At 37.6% G+C, this 17,131-nt stretch overlaps 1 protein-coding gene across 10 annotated transcripts in view; it reads left to right on the top strand.

The window, feature by feature from the left end:
• Fam135a (family with sequence similarity 135 member A) overlaps positions 1 to 17,131 on the top strand; it is a 78,530-nt gene that overhangs the window by 42,893 nt on the left and 18,506 nt on the right. For 3 of the 10 annotated variants that reach the window (XM_036167103.1, XM_036167100.1, XM_036167102.1), the window contains 6 exons: positions 1,362 to 1,439; positions 4,409 to 4,458; positions 6,552 to 6,707; positions 12,551 to 12,624; positions 14,258 to 14,412; positions 14,629 to 16,972. In XM_036167103.1, coding sequence (XP_036022996.1) covers positions 1,362 to 1,439; positions 4,409 to 4,458; positions 6,552 to 6,707; positions 12,551 to 12,624; positions 14,258 to 14,412; positions 14,629 to 16,972 — 2,857 coding nt within the window. Of the gene's footprint in view, positions 1 to 1,361; positions 1,440 to 4,408; positions 4,459 to 6,551; positions 6,708 to 12,550; positions 12,625 to 14,257; positions 14,413 to 14,628; positions 16,973 to 17,131 lie in introns of those variants that run through there. The other 7 variants (XM_036167105.1, XM_036167106.1, XM_036167109.1 and 4 more) reach the window with 5 other exon arrangements.

Here is a 17,131-nt window from a genome sequence, read left to right as displayed (position 1 = left end):
TTTTTAAATTTAAGTTAGTTATTAAATGAGCCTGAGCATTATTCCAAATCCCTTGCTTTAAAATATTAGAAAACAAAATTTCAAAGTAATCCCACACTTCAATTTTAGAAATAAAAATACTAGAGAATAGGATTATTAGGATATTGCTGGGCTGTGGTGGCACACATCTTTAATCCCAGAACTTGGGAGCCAGAGGCAGGTGGATCTCTGTGAATTTGAGGCCAGCCTGGTCTGTAGAGCAAGTTTTAGAACAACCAGGACTACACAGAGAAGCCCTGCCTTGAAAAATTTAAAAAAATTAAAGAAAGGAAAAACTTATTAGTATATTACATATTCTAATTAAAAATATATTTATTGAATGAATTAATTGGTAAAATAGCACAATATGTTTTGTATTGTGTTACTTGAAAAGTATAGCCAGTCAGTGCAGCTTATGATGGTTTCCTAGGGAGTTTTTAAAATTAGGACTCATTTTCAATAAATATTTATTAGTAATACTGTGTGTCCTTACACTGTACTATTTATACTTTCTTTTTATTGTAGATTGTAGTTTACTCTTGAGTACATCCTCTGGAGGAATATCTAAAAATACTATTAATGGTTTAAAATAAAAATGTTTCACATTCTGAGATTATCAATATTTTTGTTCTAGTAAAATTGAATTGAGGACACTAATATATTTCCATGGTACTATTTATTAGACATCATTATGATCACTAGTTTTAATAAGGGGATATAAAGTAGCTCCTGATTAGAGAATATATTATATTTTTTCTATCATTTAATATTTTCATAACATTTCAAATAAGCATAGAGTTAAAATTCTTTAAGTCACCATGCTTTGAAAACTAATGTAAACTCTTCCCTCTTTAAAATAATACTTTGAATTCCTTTCTGCTCTCTTCTTCTTTCCTAGATAAATGATGTACATTGTGTTTTGAGGACGTATCATTAAATATTGGTGGGATTCAGAGAGCTCCACTGTAAAGAAGCTCATAAAACAGAGGCAGGACCTCTGGCGTCTAGGTTCTGGAAGTGGCACAGCCTATCTAAACCTGACACCTCCCCTCGGGAAAGCAGGGAGCCGGGCTAGCTGGTCTCTGAGACTCCTGCCAACACTAAAATTCTCTATGAAACTAAAACCTCAAAATAATAATGGAATAAGAAATACCAAGCAGCATACTTTAAATACTAAAAAGAAAATAATGTAAACTTGAATGTACATCATTTGTAATTCTAATAAGCTAATTAACCAATTGCCCTATCAACACTAAGCTTCTTATTAACAAGTTGGAAAATTCAAGTAAGTTTTGTTGTAAAGGAGTGTAGTAACTAGTGCTGTGTGCAACCCTTATGACTAGCCAAGGCCAGCATGCAGGTCCTCTATGAGCGCCTCCTCAGAAGAGCACAGCCAAGAGCCCAGCACGACACGCATGTAGGTATGTTTACAAATAGGTTCATTAAATATTCCGTTAATTAATCCTTGTAAACAATGTAGTATATTCCCAGCGCATTTGTTTAAGAGCTTGTGTATATAATCAATTTGGTTTGCAGATAAATTGGGGTAATTTAATTGATTTTAATGTTGAAGTTTTTTAGAAGTGAAAGTGATAGGTTGAAGATCTCTTTTACTTTTCACACATTCTAGTTTTTATAATGACCACTTTTTCAAAATCATCTTTATTACCAAAATTTACAATTGAATAATAATTACCATTAATGTCCTTTAAGTAATTTCATCTTTGGATAGGCCTAGCCCTTAATGAAATGTGGTTTAAAAACTGAAGCTTGTTTTGTGCATTGGAGGGATAAATAAGAGGGACACCTCTTGGTTCATGGTTTTAGTCAATTTACATGTTTTTCATCATTCTAGACTTTTAAAAATGATACTAAATATCTACTATCTTACATTAAAGGAAGAGGTCTAATTGTCTGGTTTTGTTTGTACACTTCCATATTTTATATATATATATGTATATATATATATATATATATATATACACACATATATATATAAAACTTTGGTATTGAATAATTTTTTTAAGTTATAGATAGCTGTAGAAATTTTCAAATGAAATAAATTGTATTCTCATTTGTCAGATAAAAAATGAAATAAAGAAGATAATCTTTCATAGTATTTTTCAGATGAATACTGGCTGAGAAAGATTTGAGTTGCTTAATTTTTATTAAAACTATTTTTAAAATTCATTTGCTTATCACTATGGAAAAATTAAGGTTGAAATTTTATTCATAGTGTTTTATTCTCATATGAAGTTACTGTAAAATTAAAGAATTCATAGTATGAAATTTGGCCATTTGTGGCATGCTTTAGCATTATTTTTTATAGTGATTAAAATCTACTTCTAGTTTAATTAGTGTACTGCCAGCCTGTCTGCTTAGCTTGTGAGCATTCCAGTTTCATAAAATGCTGCTTAAATAATTTAAGGCTTGTCTTAAAAGGGGAGTAGATTTTGATTTGTTGGAGAAAAGACTTGATTTAAAACTAAAGCATAAGCCAGATGGAGGCAGATCGCTTGAGTTTGAGGCTAGCTTGGTCTACAGTGCAGGTTCCAGGACAGCCAGAGCTACACAGAGAAACCCTGTCTCAAAACAGCAGAAACAAATCCTAAAGCCTACAAAAGTTAGTTGTAAATACCATTTGAGTGTGTAGATGGACAGATCTAGAAAATACTTGTTGCCTGAGTATATCTCTTCACCTTGTAGCCCACTCTGATTACTGCATTCAAAAATAATGTTTTTAAAGAGACATGGACAAGTAAGCTTATTACATTATTTCTTTCAGTTAGTGAAACACTGAAAAGATAATGACCAGTATTTAGGCAAAGAGTAGAATAAAGAGAAATTTTGGTGTACTCACATCAAAGAATGAAAAGTAGCTTTTATTGAAAGTGCTTAAGATGGGTGGCAGATTTCAGCAGAGAAGTGCTGAGAAAGCAGTGCAAAGTCAGAAAATGTGTGGAATAGAGTTCTACTGGTAGACCATATTCATACGGCTATTTCTAACCTAGAAGGTTATAGTCTAGACTGTAACCTTGGACAATAGAGTTCTACTGGTGGACCATATTCATACGGCTATTTCAAACCTAGAAGGTTATATTCTAGATTGTAACCTTGGACAATAGCAGGAACAAATGTCCTCAAGATAATTTGAATAAAGTAATGGGTATAATTTTCCATCTCTATTAATTGTTATAGCATAATGTATTATTTGAAAAGAAAACTATAATTAAAACAAAATTTTAAAAAACTATTTAGTTTGTGTACATTGATGTTTTTGCCCACATGCATGTCTGTGTGAGGGTGTCAGATCCTCTGGAACTAGAGTAACAGACAGTTGTGAGCTGTCATGTGGGTGTTGGGAATTGAACCTGCATCCTCTGGAAGATCAGGAAGATCAGCCACTGCTCTTAACCTCTGAGCCATCTCTCTAGCCAAATTTTTAAAGTGAGATAAAATTCTGTACATGGTTTTGAAACTGTTGTAATTAAGTTTAGCATTAAATTTAGCTTTTACTCCATGTTGAAGGTGTTTTGGCTGAGGACACCAGTCAGTGGTTAAAGTGCTTGCTGCACAAGCATGAGAACTTGAGTTAGGTAGGACCCCTCACTGAACCCCTCTGTCTCAAAGAATAATGTGGCAAGCAAATCAGGAGTACATCCAGCTCTGGCCTCTGGCTTACACACACAAAGAATGTTTCATTGAAATAGCTCACTAACTGTAATAGGCATTTGGACTCCTAGATATAGACATTAGAAAAAGATATCAGAAATGTTTAAGTTTATTTTCTGAATGAGATGTATAACCTCAGTCTAATTTGAATGATTTTCTTGCATCAAAGGAGAAGGTGATAATTGATGTGAAAGTAGGGGTTGGTATAGGAATTTATGCAGGGTTTGCTGTGGGTTGTTTTTGACTTAACATCAGAAGCCACTGATGTTTCTGACAGTGAAATTATTTGTGAAATCAGTGAGCTAAAGAGTCGGTTGCAGCATGTCAGGATGTATCTTTGCTTTTGTGTGAGAATTTTTTTAATGAGCTCATTTTAGTTATATTTTCCTAAATAAGCGTTAAGAATATTTAAAGTTTATATTTGAGACCTTAATGTAATTCTCTTCCTTTACAAATAACTACTCTTTATGTTGTTAGTTTCTGTCTTTCCCTGTTATTGCTATTTTAATTATAAATTTCTTACTAGATACTTAGAGTATACCTAAGTAAATCAGAATTATATGACCAAAGATTACATTACTTTTAACAATACCTAATATCTTGTTAAACCAAGAATTAACTTTTTATTTCAAAAGATTTTGTCCTTCATAGAATATCAAAGATAGTTTTCAGATCTAACACTGAAATCTTTCCTCTAACTAGTTTTTACCCCTTTCAGAGGAAATGGATGTAGAAGTTCGTCTTACTGAACTATGTGAAGAAGTTAAGGTACTTGAAATTTTTTTTTAATTCTTACTGTTTAAGTGATTTCTATTTTCTATTCTAAATATTTTGTCCAAGAAAATTTAATTACTTAACTTTTTTTTTAACTGCAAAGGTAAATTGGGTAATCATGGCTGAACCACAGATTAGATGGTCAAAGACATCTAATCTCAATATACAGCTAACTTATCCTTTGAAAAATTCATTATTTTGTACATAAAGAGTAAATAATTGAGCAAGTACATACACTTTCTTCTGTGATTTTATTTAAAGAATTTCTGGGCAGGTTTTTAAAACACTTGTATTAATATTTTTCATCTGATAACTTTTTTGGTCAATATGCAAAGAAATAGGTTTCATTGTAACAGTCCTTTACAAGTATCACTACATCTTGTTCTCATTTACTGCTTCCTCCACACTGCCCTCTCTCTCCCTCTTCATCTCTGTACTCTTGCTAGCTCTCCTGCACAGCAGTCCTTTAAAATGATAACTCTTGGATTGGGGATTTAGCTCAGTGGTAGAGCACTTGCTTGCAAGGCCTTGGATTCGATCCTCAGCTCAAAAAAAAAAAAAAAAAAAAGTAACTCTTTTACTACAACAGACCAACTTGTATCTTAAGCCAGTTTTTGTTTGTTTGTTTTTGTTTTTCAAGACATGGTTTCTCCATGTAGTTTTGGTGCCTGTCCTGGAATTCACAGAGATCCACTTGGCTCTGCCTCCCGAGTGCTGGGATTAAAGGCATGCACCACCACCGCCTGGCCCAGTTCATTCTTACAGTTAAATTAGGTACATTTTTCTTTTTTGGTCAGGAAACTAAGTGTCCTGACTCTCTTAAGTTCACTGTCTATTCCCTGTTCACCAGCTGTGTTAATGAGAGAAATCAGAGGCATGAATCAAATGAAAGTGTACATTTGGTTGGGAGTGTATTTCTGTATGTAAGTTTTGGTGAAAACTGGATTCTTTTTATGAGGGCCTCTTTAATAATTATAAATATGCAGGCTATGCAAGGATGTAATTTTTGCTACTGTCACAGGGTTTCTTTATAATTCAAATGACCGTTTTCTTTAAAAAGTCACCAGTGTAGAGCTGAAGAGATGGCTGAGCAGGTAAGAACTCTAGCTGCTCTTCCAGACGACTGAAAGTTCCATTCCCAGCACTCACATGGCAGTGTCCATTGGTCTGTAATTCCAGTTCCATGGGATGCAGTACCCTCTTCTGACCTCCACGGGCACTGAACACATGTATATGCAAGCAAAACACTAGTCTACATAAAATAGATAAATAAATAAATAGAGGGTTTTGCATTCAGTTAGTTCTTAAATGTTACCCAAGGGGTAATATTCATTTTAAAAATAATTATAAGAAATGTGCAGTCAGTGTGAAAAAAAAATCTAGTCTTTCATTTAGAAGTTGAAGGAGGAGTGTTTTTTGTTCTTTAGATTTCTGTTGTTGTTTGGTTTGGTTTTGGTCTTTTAGTATTTAAATCTCTTTATTCCCATTCCATTCTTTCAACTGACTTTTATTCATATGATATCTGCTCTTACATTTTTCTCCCATATAAAAGGTATCATGATCTTTTCACTCAAGGAAGCTTCCATCTGCCTTTACCACCCCCGCCCTCCCAACATCAGACTTGTTGCCATACCTCTTTTTAAATCCCACTTCTTTGTGACTCTGGCATGTGAGATTTTTAATGTGCTGTCACACCTTTCTCTTCTTCAGTCAGTAGAGTTGGCTCTCTTGCCGGCTCCGGATGGTTAGTCTTGATTTCATGTTCCAGCATAGACTGTTTGTGGTCCATATCCGAGTCAGCTCCTGGTAGGTCTCCTTCACTCCCCACTCACCATCTATCTGTTCCAGCTAGTCAACCTCCACTTCCGTGGTGCACATTCTTTATGTGTATGATATTAAAATACTAGCTAGCTTCCTGAAATGGCCTCAAAATCCATCAGTAAAATAAAAAACAACCTTATTCTGCTCTTCTCTCCCTCAGCAGACATGTGCACATGTGCCTTCCTGCTGACATGCTCTGTGGTGTTGTAGTGGAGTATGATGCGGTCACTCTCAGGAAGCAGTGACGCTCTCTGTCCTTGTTTCAGAAGGTAGAGAACCCTGACGAACTGGCAGAACTGATCAACATGAACCTGGCGCAGCTTTGCTCCCTTCTCATGGCTTTATGGGGACAGTTTCTGGAAGCCATGACGCTGCGTGAAGAATTACGAGTGCTGTTAGCACAGGAACACCACACCTTGAGGGTAAGTTAAAGAAAGGTGGTACTTTTACTGGGTAGTATGCATCTTTAGGAATTTGTTATAACTGAAAGTGTTCTTATGGATAATGTAGATAAACGTAGATGAAGACAGCATGTGTTAGATTCTAAAGCGAATAGTAAAGTGAGACAGTCCAGCAAACAGTACATCTCAGCAACAACCTCTAGTAGGACAGCCACCTGAAGGTGACTAGACCGTGAGTACGTGTGCCATGAGTTCATTCCTGGAGCCCAAGAGCAGGAGTTAGGGATCAGTGAGCACACAAGCATCTCCGATTTGTCTTTGTTTTGGTTTTCCATTCCTTCCCTAACCTCTCATGAGAGTATATATTAGGAATTTTACAAGGTGAATATAGACCTACAGAGGCCCTTATTCAGAAAGTTAGACTGTTGTATTATATAGCATGTACTCGTTACTGAATTCTGTGTAAATCAGATCGTGTACTGTGTGCATCTCCTCTTAGATGCTCATTTTTAGTACCTGCCAGTTGTTGACTTGCTCTTGTGTTATGCACCACTTGAGTATATACACAATTTATTCTGTTGATAAACATTTGGATTCTTTCTGCGTTTGTGAATTTTGCAAACCAAGAACAGTTTCTCTGAAGAGGACCATTTATCTCTAATGTTTCAGTCAGTTTGTATTTCCCAAGGTCAGGAATAATAATCCATTGTAGGAGCCAAATTGAGAAACGTTTTACTGATATAATGATGATGTGTAGTATCTGGCCTATCTTAATTAAAGTTTTGTTTGTGTGATAAAACACTCTGATAGAGGCACATATGAAAGAAGGGGTTTATTTTGGCTTAAGGGTTCCAGAGAGGATACAATCCACATGACTGGAAAAGCCTGGCATCGGGAACATGAGACCTGCCAGTCACACTGCATTAGCAGTCTGAAAGCAGTGAGAGGGAGACCAGGAAGTGGCGTCAGACTATAAGCCTGCAAGGCTTGCCCCCAGTGACATATTTCCTCCAGCAAGGCTTCACTTCCCAGAAGGTCTATAACCTTCAGTAGTAGTGTCAACCATCTAGTGACCATGTGTTGAAACACATGAGCTACAGGAGACATTAAAACCACAATGTGCCTGTATTTAAATTTTAAGAGTTATCATGTCCTATTTGACAACCCCACTGTCGATGTAACCGTCTTGTTAAATAAGAAACAGAGCCAATTGCAGAGGTCAGAGCAATAGCTGAGAGCTGAAAACCTTACCCTTCACTGCTGCTCTGTCTTTCCTCTCCGCAAGAGACCTACTCACCCTAGCCCACATTCGCAGAAGCAAACTCAGATTCACACATCACATGCAGTTTTAATGGCCCTTTAAATTCACCAAAGGTGTAATCTTGTGTCTCCTTATTTTTTGTGGCTGATTGTGTTTTGCAGAGTATTGCCCAGTGGTTGCATAGAATCCTCTCAGTTTGGTCTGTTCTTCCTAGTACATAGAGTAAAATGACACAGTGTAAGTAGGGATGTTGTATTTATTTCTCCTTCCAACAGTTAAATTACATTTTTCTAAGTTTTTCTATTCTGTCTGCATTTTTTAAAATGTATTTATTTTATTTTTTATATGGATATTTGTGTTTTAATTTTACATATCAGCCATGGGTTCCCCTGTTGTCCCTCTGTCTGAATTTTTAAATTTACTATTATCAAATAACAGAATATTTCATTTTTAAAAATATCTGCCAGATCTGTTGTGTTTTCCACCATTTATTACTAATATTTTTGTGCCCTTATCTTTTTCTGGAGTGATCTTAAAGAAAGTCTCTCATTTTATTAGTATTTTTAATGGACTATTTTTCATGTTACTTCTCTCTTTGATGTGTTTTCTGTTTTATTATTATTATATTTCAGTAAGTAGGGTTATCGTACCGAAAACTAAGTTTTTAGGGTTCTTCCTCAGAGGTCCTTTAATAAAGGATTAGCTGCTTCTCTGAGATTCTGCAGTGGATAAAACAGCACAGTCACAGTGCCCACCTTACGAACGACCTTTAGCTTCCTACAGTGATTTAAATGAATAGTCAGTAAGTGCGGTGTGTGTCTTTCAGACAGTTTTCTTCAACATTTAACAGGGTGAATTTTAGTACACGTGTGGCCAGCTCTGGTGCTGTGCTCTCACTGTGGAACTACAGCCTTTCCTCGGTGCTCTTTGGACATTAGGACTTCCTGGAGGACTTGAGTGCCTCCTCAGGAGGTCAGTGAGTCTGTGGTCTTTAGCCAGTCTGGCTGGAGTGTGATGACATCACAGAGCAGTTTTAATTTGTATCTCCTGGTGGCTAAGGATGTTGACCATTTGCTTCAAGTGCTTATTGACTGCATACATTTCTTTTGAGAGCTTCCTTTTCAAATAGTTCATTATTACAAAGTGCAGATAATATACTCAACTTGAATATGTGAAAATTATTGGAATATTAGATTCAATATTGAAAGGACCCAAGTTGTATTTTTAATTTCTTTTTCATCCTTTACTTACAGGGATTTTTAGAAGGGTATTGTTTTTTTACAGTGTGTGTTTTTTTTTTTTTAATTAATTAATTAATTATTTATTTTTGAGGCAGTGTCTTACTACATAGCTCTACTGTCCTGAAACTCACTATGTAGACTAGGCTGACCTTGAACTCACAGAGATCCACCTGCTTCTGCCTCCCAAGTGCTGAGATTAAAGATGTGTGTCACCATGCCTGAGGTGGATTTTTTCAATATCAAATTGTTATAGCTGGGCATGGTAGTTCATATTTATAACCCCAGCACTTGGATGACAGAGTCAGCATTGCTGTGAGTTTGTGATCAACGTGAACTACATAGTGAGTACCAGCACTACAGAGTAAGACCCTGCCTCCAAAGTAAAAGCAAAGAACACAAGCTCTGGTTCTTACAGTGTCTTCTGACTATTTATGTGCAATTGTCTCTGCAAATCTTCATGTCATCAGCATGGTGATGCTCTCATGTCAAAATTCATCTGATTGCACTTTAAATGTGTAATGTCGTAACTCAGATACTCCTCCAGAGAACTAGACAAATGCTGAGCTAGGGATATAGCTCAATGGGAAAGCACTGCCTCACATGTGTGCTGGGTTCAGTTCCAGGTACCAGGAAGAGCAGGGCGGCCTAGAAAACCTTAATAAAGTAAGATAATAAAAGAAAACGGGGCCGGGCAGTGGTGGCGCATGCCCGTAATCCCAGCACTCGGGAGGCAGAGGCAGGTGGATCTTTGTGAGTTCGAGGCCAGCCTGGTCTACCAAGCAAGATCCAGGAAAGGCGCAAAGCTACACAGAGAAACCTTGTCTCAAAAAAAAAAAAAAAAAAAGAAAATGTCCTGTCACACATGCAAAAAATTTTCCTTTGTTAATTTGCTCTTTTACAAGAGATGTATATCAAGAAATCAATTCATTTAAATGAACTAGCCTTGTATCTAATATTAAATGTGAATCACTTTTATAAGCAACTGTAACAAAGTAATAATATATATTTCTTGTATCCCCTAAATTTAAATTTGTAAACCTAACAAATCTTAATATTATGTGTTGCCGTCAGGTGGCAGTCATACATTAGTTATGGTGGCACAATACAGTGAATAATCTCATTCCTAGCATATCATTTGAGTGTGCTAATAATTGAAAGAGAATTATAAAAAAGAACCTCATATAAGTACCTAGAGGCTTAGGAAATTTCTAATTACAGAGTCTTGGTGTAGAAAGACCGAGAGAAGAACTTTAACGCAATAAGCTTTCGCTTCCCAAATCTGCCCTTGAATCCCTGGGTTCTTCACTTACTGACTGTGTCTCCCTGACTCCTTTTGCCAGTTCCTCACTGACTACTGAAGATATCTCCTCCATAGTGCTTTTAAGGTTGAAGTCAACCCTAGTCTTGGCACAGAGCTTCCTAGGTAGGAGACTGGCAAGAAATGCCAGTCACTATAGGAATCAGAACAGTTAAGGAGAGAAGGGAAGCAGCTTGCTGACTCTAGAAATCCAATGGAAGCCAAAGAAAGGAAGGTTGCAGGACATGAAAAGGGATCTTTGGGGAACAGGCAGAGAAGGGAGAACGAGGTTCAGCAAAAGGGTGGATGTTATGAAAATGCAGTATGGAAATGATATGAAACCTCTTTATTTATGCACTTGCTACAATAAAAATGCATGTTTATACTTTATAGTCACCAGGGAAAACAAACTCTAGACAGGCAGATATTTTTCTTCATCCTTCCTTTAGTGCTGACAGAAACAGGAGGTAATTGGGTAATTCAACCACATTTGAAAATAAAGAACACAGTACATCCTTATCAGTACCTCACACCTGTCTCTTAGGTCTGGATCAGATATCTGTTCTACTCACCAATAAATTCTGTCTGGTTCACTAAAATTCTGTATTTAAAAACCAAAGAATCTTAAATCATATTTTCCCTTAAAAAAGTATCCCTGGCCGGGCGGCGGTGTCACACACCTGTAATCCCAGCACTCGGGAGGCAGAGGCAGGCGGATCTCTGTGAGTTTGAGGCCAGCCTGGGCTACCAAGTGAGTTCCAGGAAAGGTACAAAACTACACAGAGAAACCCTGTCTTAGAAAACTAAAAAACTAAAAAATAAATAAATAAGTATCCTCAGTCCAGAGAAATGGCTCAGTGGGTAAAAGAGCTTGCCTATCATGCCTGGCACTGTTAGTCCAGTTCCTGGAATCCATGTAAAGAGGGACAGTGGAAACTGACAGCACAGAATTGTCCTCTGACTGCCACACACGTGCTGTGGCATACACAAGCGCGTGCGCGCACACACACACACACACACTCACAAAGTATCCTCACCATAATATGACTCGAACATGTGACATATTTCTCTTCCCTCTGTATACCCAAACAAGATCTCTTTTCCTTCTTTTAATTGGTTTACTGGTGTTCCATTACCTAACAAACCTTTCTTTTCATAATTAAAAGTATTGTCAAAATACAAACACAGTGGAAGAAGTAGTCAACAAACTCAATATGTATTTGTCAAGTACATTCTTTTATAACTTGCCAAAATATATTAGACAGCATAAAAGTCAATCAGAACATACCTCCTCTGGCATCATAGCACATAACCTTTTATCCTAGCACTTGGGAGGCAGAGGCAGGTGGATCTTGGTGAGTTAAAGGTCAGCCTGGTCTATATAGCAAGTTCCAGGCCAACCAGAGCTAAATAGTGAGACCCTGTCTCAAGAAGGAAAATAAAACCTAGTTCCTGTTCTAAAGAACACCATATACTAGGAAGGCGTGTGCATGGTTCTGCTGAGGCAGAATGCAGTGACTGCTAGGACAGCAGTTAGAAAAGCATGTGTTGACTAGAAACTCCTGTTGCATGTTTGCTGTGTTCTTCACAATTCCATATGCACAGGTGTGGGGTGCAGTTTGAAAGTACATCACCTGATGCTCATAGTCAAATGCCCAAAGTCACAATGCTAATAAATCACTCCGTTCATGGTCATATGTTTGAATATCTGACCAATAACGCAGATGAAGTTAGCAACCTGGGATTGCCCTCCATCATTTTCCATGTGTTGGGCACTATTCTGGATACTGCAGACGAAGCAAGTGGAACAAGTACCAACTCTACCTTTAAGGAGGGAAAAAAATGAGATCCAAAATGTAAACTTGAGTTTTTCACTTAGTTTTTTGTTTGTTTGTTTTTTTTTAATTCCACACCATATAAAAATACAGTGATTTAGGAAAGTAGTTTAATTTCTCACAGGAATGGGTTTTGAATGCCTAGTGGAATAGCATCTCTGCTTGCTAGTGTGCCAGATTGACTAATAAAACACACCATGTTGCCAATGTTCCTTTTTGAAATTATTTAGGTTCGCAGATTTTCGGAGGCATTCTTTTGTTTTGAACATCCAAGAGAAGCTGCCATTGCATACCAAGAACTTCAGTAAGTAGCACAAATCCAAAATGCAGATAATTCTATTTCCTATGACATAAGGTGTCTATCATAGGAGTTATTAATGACAGACTCCTTAGTATTTAAAGCAGAAGAAGGGGTTTAATTTTAGGAACTATCTTTTGTGTCCCCCGATGTAAGCTTTGTTCCACTTTAGTAACACTGAGCAGCTCTGTTCGTCACATATCATCTTCTTCTGTCTTTGCTTCCTCGGGTCAGAATAGCTCACAGTCATCATTTTCATAGCATATTTTCACAGTCTAGATGTGATTAGCACTGCCTTCCATGACAGAGTGATACACAGTTAAAATGTCCAAAATAGCTGGGCAGTGGTGGTGCACCTTTAACTCTAGCACCCGAGAAGCAGAGGCAGATAAATCTCTCTGTTTGAGGCCAGCTGGTCTACAGAGAGAATTTCAGAACAATTCTTAAAACAAAAAATCCAGAACAATTGCCTTCCATCCTTCCTACTGAATGTGGTTAGGTCTCGTTTTCTTTGGCTTTAAATAGTTGCTTGAAGTCATTTCACTGAGAAAAATAAAGCAGACACAAAGAAATGAATGTTGTATGAGTTTATATATGTGAAGTTTTGAAGAAGCAAAACTAAGGTGAAGGAAGTCTGAACAGTGGTCCTCTTGGTTGACAGGGCTGGGAAATTAGGGAAATGTGAGTAGATGGAAATATTTATTTGTGTCATGTGTTCGTTTGCCAAATCATACAAGATATATTTCAGCTCGTATATTTTGCCTCAAAAACACCTATAAACAGTAACTGTGGGCATAAGGGGTAGTCAGTATTGAAGTATGAAAAAGGGCCAGATGTTAGCTGTTCAGACTGGGTAATAAGTAAATGCAGTTAACTATACTAGTTTGATTCTTTTGAAATTCTTATTAGAAAATTTTTTCCTCAAAAAATGTTTGGATTTGTGTGTGTGTGTGTGTGTGTGTGTGTGTGTGTGTGTGTGTGTGTGTCTGAATGCATGTATGTTTGCCGTGTGTGGGCCTGGCGCTATTGAAGATCAGAGAAAGGAGTCTCCTGGAACTATGGTAGATTAGTTATAGATTAGTTACATGGTTGTGAGCCACCGTGGAGGTGCTGGAAATCAAACTGGTCCTTTTGCCGGAGCACTAACCAGAGTCTTAACCATAAAGTCTTCTATCCAGGCCCTAGAAAATCTTTCTGATCACTATTTTATATTGGAAATTTGTATGTCTTGTTTTAAATAGCTGTTCAATGTATTCATCAATATGTATTAGTAAAGCAGCCATGTGAAACACACTTTCCTTGTGTTCTCATTAAATAATTAGTAAGCGTTGAACTTTTGATACTACTTCTGTGTGCTATTTATAGCACATTTGGAACTTCAAACAGTGTGCATTGACATTCATACCATAGAATAGGAATTAGCTTGTCAACAAAATATAATTTCATGTCAATAATTTATTATCAGTAAGCCATAATTTTTTTGTGCCAGTTGTGATCTCTGACCAAGAAGTTTTTCCCAAGGGCGTTGGTTCTTGTGGAAAGGGGCTAGGACTGGTGGGGAAGAGAACAGGGTAGGTTTTAAAGTGGAGGTGGGTGTAATTATTTTTTCACTACAATCTGACTTAAGAATATTTTTCAGTGCTCAGAGTCATCTACAGATGTGCACCGCTATCAAAAATACTTCCTTCTGCAGTTCTCTTCCACCCCTACCTATTGAATGTAGTGAATTAGATGGAGATCTCAATTCATTACCTATAATCTTTGAAGATAGGTATTTAGATTCAGTTATTGAAGGTAAGTATAATCTAACTAAAATACATAAGCTATGTATGTCAATTTCAGCATAGTCTTCCAACTATACATAAAGCCATTCCTTAGTATTAAATCATTGCCCCCTCTAGTTCCATTTACTTTGAGGAAATTAGAAAATTGTAGTTAGAAAAAGTAGTCTCCATCCTTTGAGTTCTCACACTTGTGATAAACTTGAATCTTTCTTTCTTTGGCTAAAAGACTTAGATGCGCCCTGGATGGGACTTCAGAGTCTTCAGCTATCAGAGGCCAGTAGAGTGGATAAACATGAGATTGAAGAAAGCTCTCTAGCAGGACTTTCTAGCCCAGAGCTGAAGGTCAGACCTGCTGTTGCCTCCAGTATTTGCCATACAGAAGGTGAAAAGCAGCTAACAAAATCTCTCAAAGCAAAGAACGAAGAAGCAAATAAATCCAAGGTTAAGGTCACTAAGCTCATGAAAACAATGAAACCAGAAAACACAAAAAAGTTAATAAAACAGAACTCTAAAGATTCTGTGGTTTTAGTGAGCTACAGATGTTTGAAAAATACAGCATCCAGTGATCTCACTAAATGCTCTGAAGGCAATCCTTCACATAGTCAGGAAGAAGGTCTGGACCCCACAATGTGTGGATGTAATTTTGACCCAAAGACCTACATCAGACAGACAAATGAAAAGGAAGCTAGCTCTTTGCCAGCAAATACAGACAGACCTGGACACAAGGCTCCAGACACTGAACATACACAACCAGACCAGTTCGATCTCTTGAACTCTGGCAGCCTAAATCTTTGTGCAAATTTGTCCATTTCAGGTAAACTTGCTATCTCCCAAGACGATAGTGATATCTCACATATGGAGCACAGTCTGGCATCTAGAAGCTCATCAGGTGATTGCGGTGACTATCAGAGAACTCCATCTTCGGGAGTTAGAACACTTGAAGTAAAGTCCAGCAGTAACGAGCCTTTCAGTGGAGAGAAAATAACTGTTAAAATAGGACCTTGGGCAGAGCTCCGAGAAACTGAACTATTTGTGGGTAATTTACTACCCAGTTTTGAGTCCTCAGAATCTAATGGTAAATCCAAGTCTGTAGAAACAACAGGAAAGGATGCTTTACAGGAAGCACAGTGTCATTCCACTGAAGAATCATCAACTAAATTAAGAAGTAATCTACCTGCTCCCTCTGCAAAAGAATATCATGTTGTCGTAAGTGGTGACACGATTAAGTTACCAGACACTAATGCCACATATGCCTCCTCTAGATTTTCAGATTCAGGTGTGGAAAGTGAACCAAGTTCTTTTGCAACACATCCCAATCCGGAAATATCCTTTGAAACTCTGCAAGGACCAAGTCCTCACACTAACGAAAGATGGTTTCCTCAGCTTTTGGCGAAGCCTGAGCCCAGTGTCAGGCTCTCACTAGGAAGTCATTGTACCGAGAGCACAAGTGCTGTGAGTGAGATCCAGTCCTCGTTGACGTCCATCAACTCCCTGCCTTCCGACGACGAGCTGTCGCCTGATGACAGCTGTAGGGAGTCTCTGGTACCTGGGGGCCATCTCAGTGACAGTAAAGCTCCGTTCAGTCTGGGGACGACGGGCCTGCCGAAGTGTGGGGATTCCACAAAGTCAAGTCTTACTTTGCAGCAGCAGTGTGCTGTGTTTTCAGGGCATCTGGACAGTGAAACTCTAGCAGTGCATTCCTTAAACCCAAGTGGTAAAGACCTTTTACAACTTGTTTTCACAGGTGAAGATGCTTCCAGTGATGTGAAAAGTAGTTGTGACTCCAAACCTAATTTGGCTACTGTGCTTAAAGGCTCCCCAAGCTGTGATGCATCTAATAACTACTCTGCAGAAACAGCAACAACACTAAATTCGAAACTGATTTGCTTAGGTACTCCTTGTGTTGTTTCAGGTTCCGTTTCTACTAATGCAGAGCTTAGTGAAGATAGAACTGTGGAAAGAAAAAATAGTGAGCCATTAAATCACAAATCAAGGTATTCAGAAGCCCCTGTTACTGAAAATGACCCTCAGATAGATCTGAGTACAAGTGACTCCATTTCCAGTAGTACTGATGTGGTAAAACAAGGGCTTGTTGAAGATTATTTTGGGTCTCAGAACAATACAGATATTTCTGACAGATGTGCTATTAGCTACCACAGCTCAGTTAGCTCTCAGAAGGAAATCTGTGAAAAAGGAATGAGTGATCTTCAGCAGGAGCAAGGCAAAGAGGAGGAAGAGGAGCAGGATCAACAAATGATTCAAAATGGGTATTATGAAGAAACAGATGGAGCAGTAAGTGTTCACTATATAAGTGGAGATGTTCTAGGAGAAGAGAGACATACACAGTTGGCAAAAGTAAGCAGTGACTATCTGAGGGCTGGAGTAACCGTTCCTGCTGTTTGTACTTCTGGTTGTTTGTCTTTCCCATCTGCTCCACGAGAGTCTCCTTGTGGTGGTAAATATTCCAGAAGTAAATTTGATGCCATTACAAAGCAACCAAGCAGCATTTCTTACAACTTCACCTCTTCAACTTCCTGGTATGAAAATTCACCAAAACCTCAAATACATGCGTAAGTAATGGAACTCAATATTGTGTGCTAAGTGGGTATCTAGAACAGCAAATACAGAGCCAAAATGTGGAACTTTTTTCGTTGTTTCCTCCAACAAAACATGCTCCTTTGATGAATTGTTAAAATAGTGAAATGGGTACGTATGGGCAGACTGCTTCC

Source organism: Onychomys torridus, chromosome 18, assembly GCF_903995425.1.
Source record: "Onychomys torridus chromosome 18, mOncTor1.1, whole genome shotgun sequence".
NCBI classification, from domain to species: domain Eukaryota; kingdom Metazoa; phylum Chordata; class Mammalia; order Rodentia; family Cricetidae; genus Onychomys; species Onychomys torridus.
This window is presented reverse-complemented; position numbering and strand designations above follow the sequence as displayed.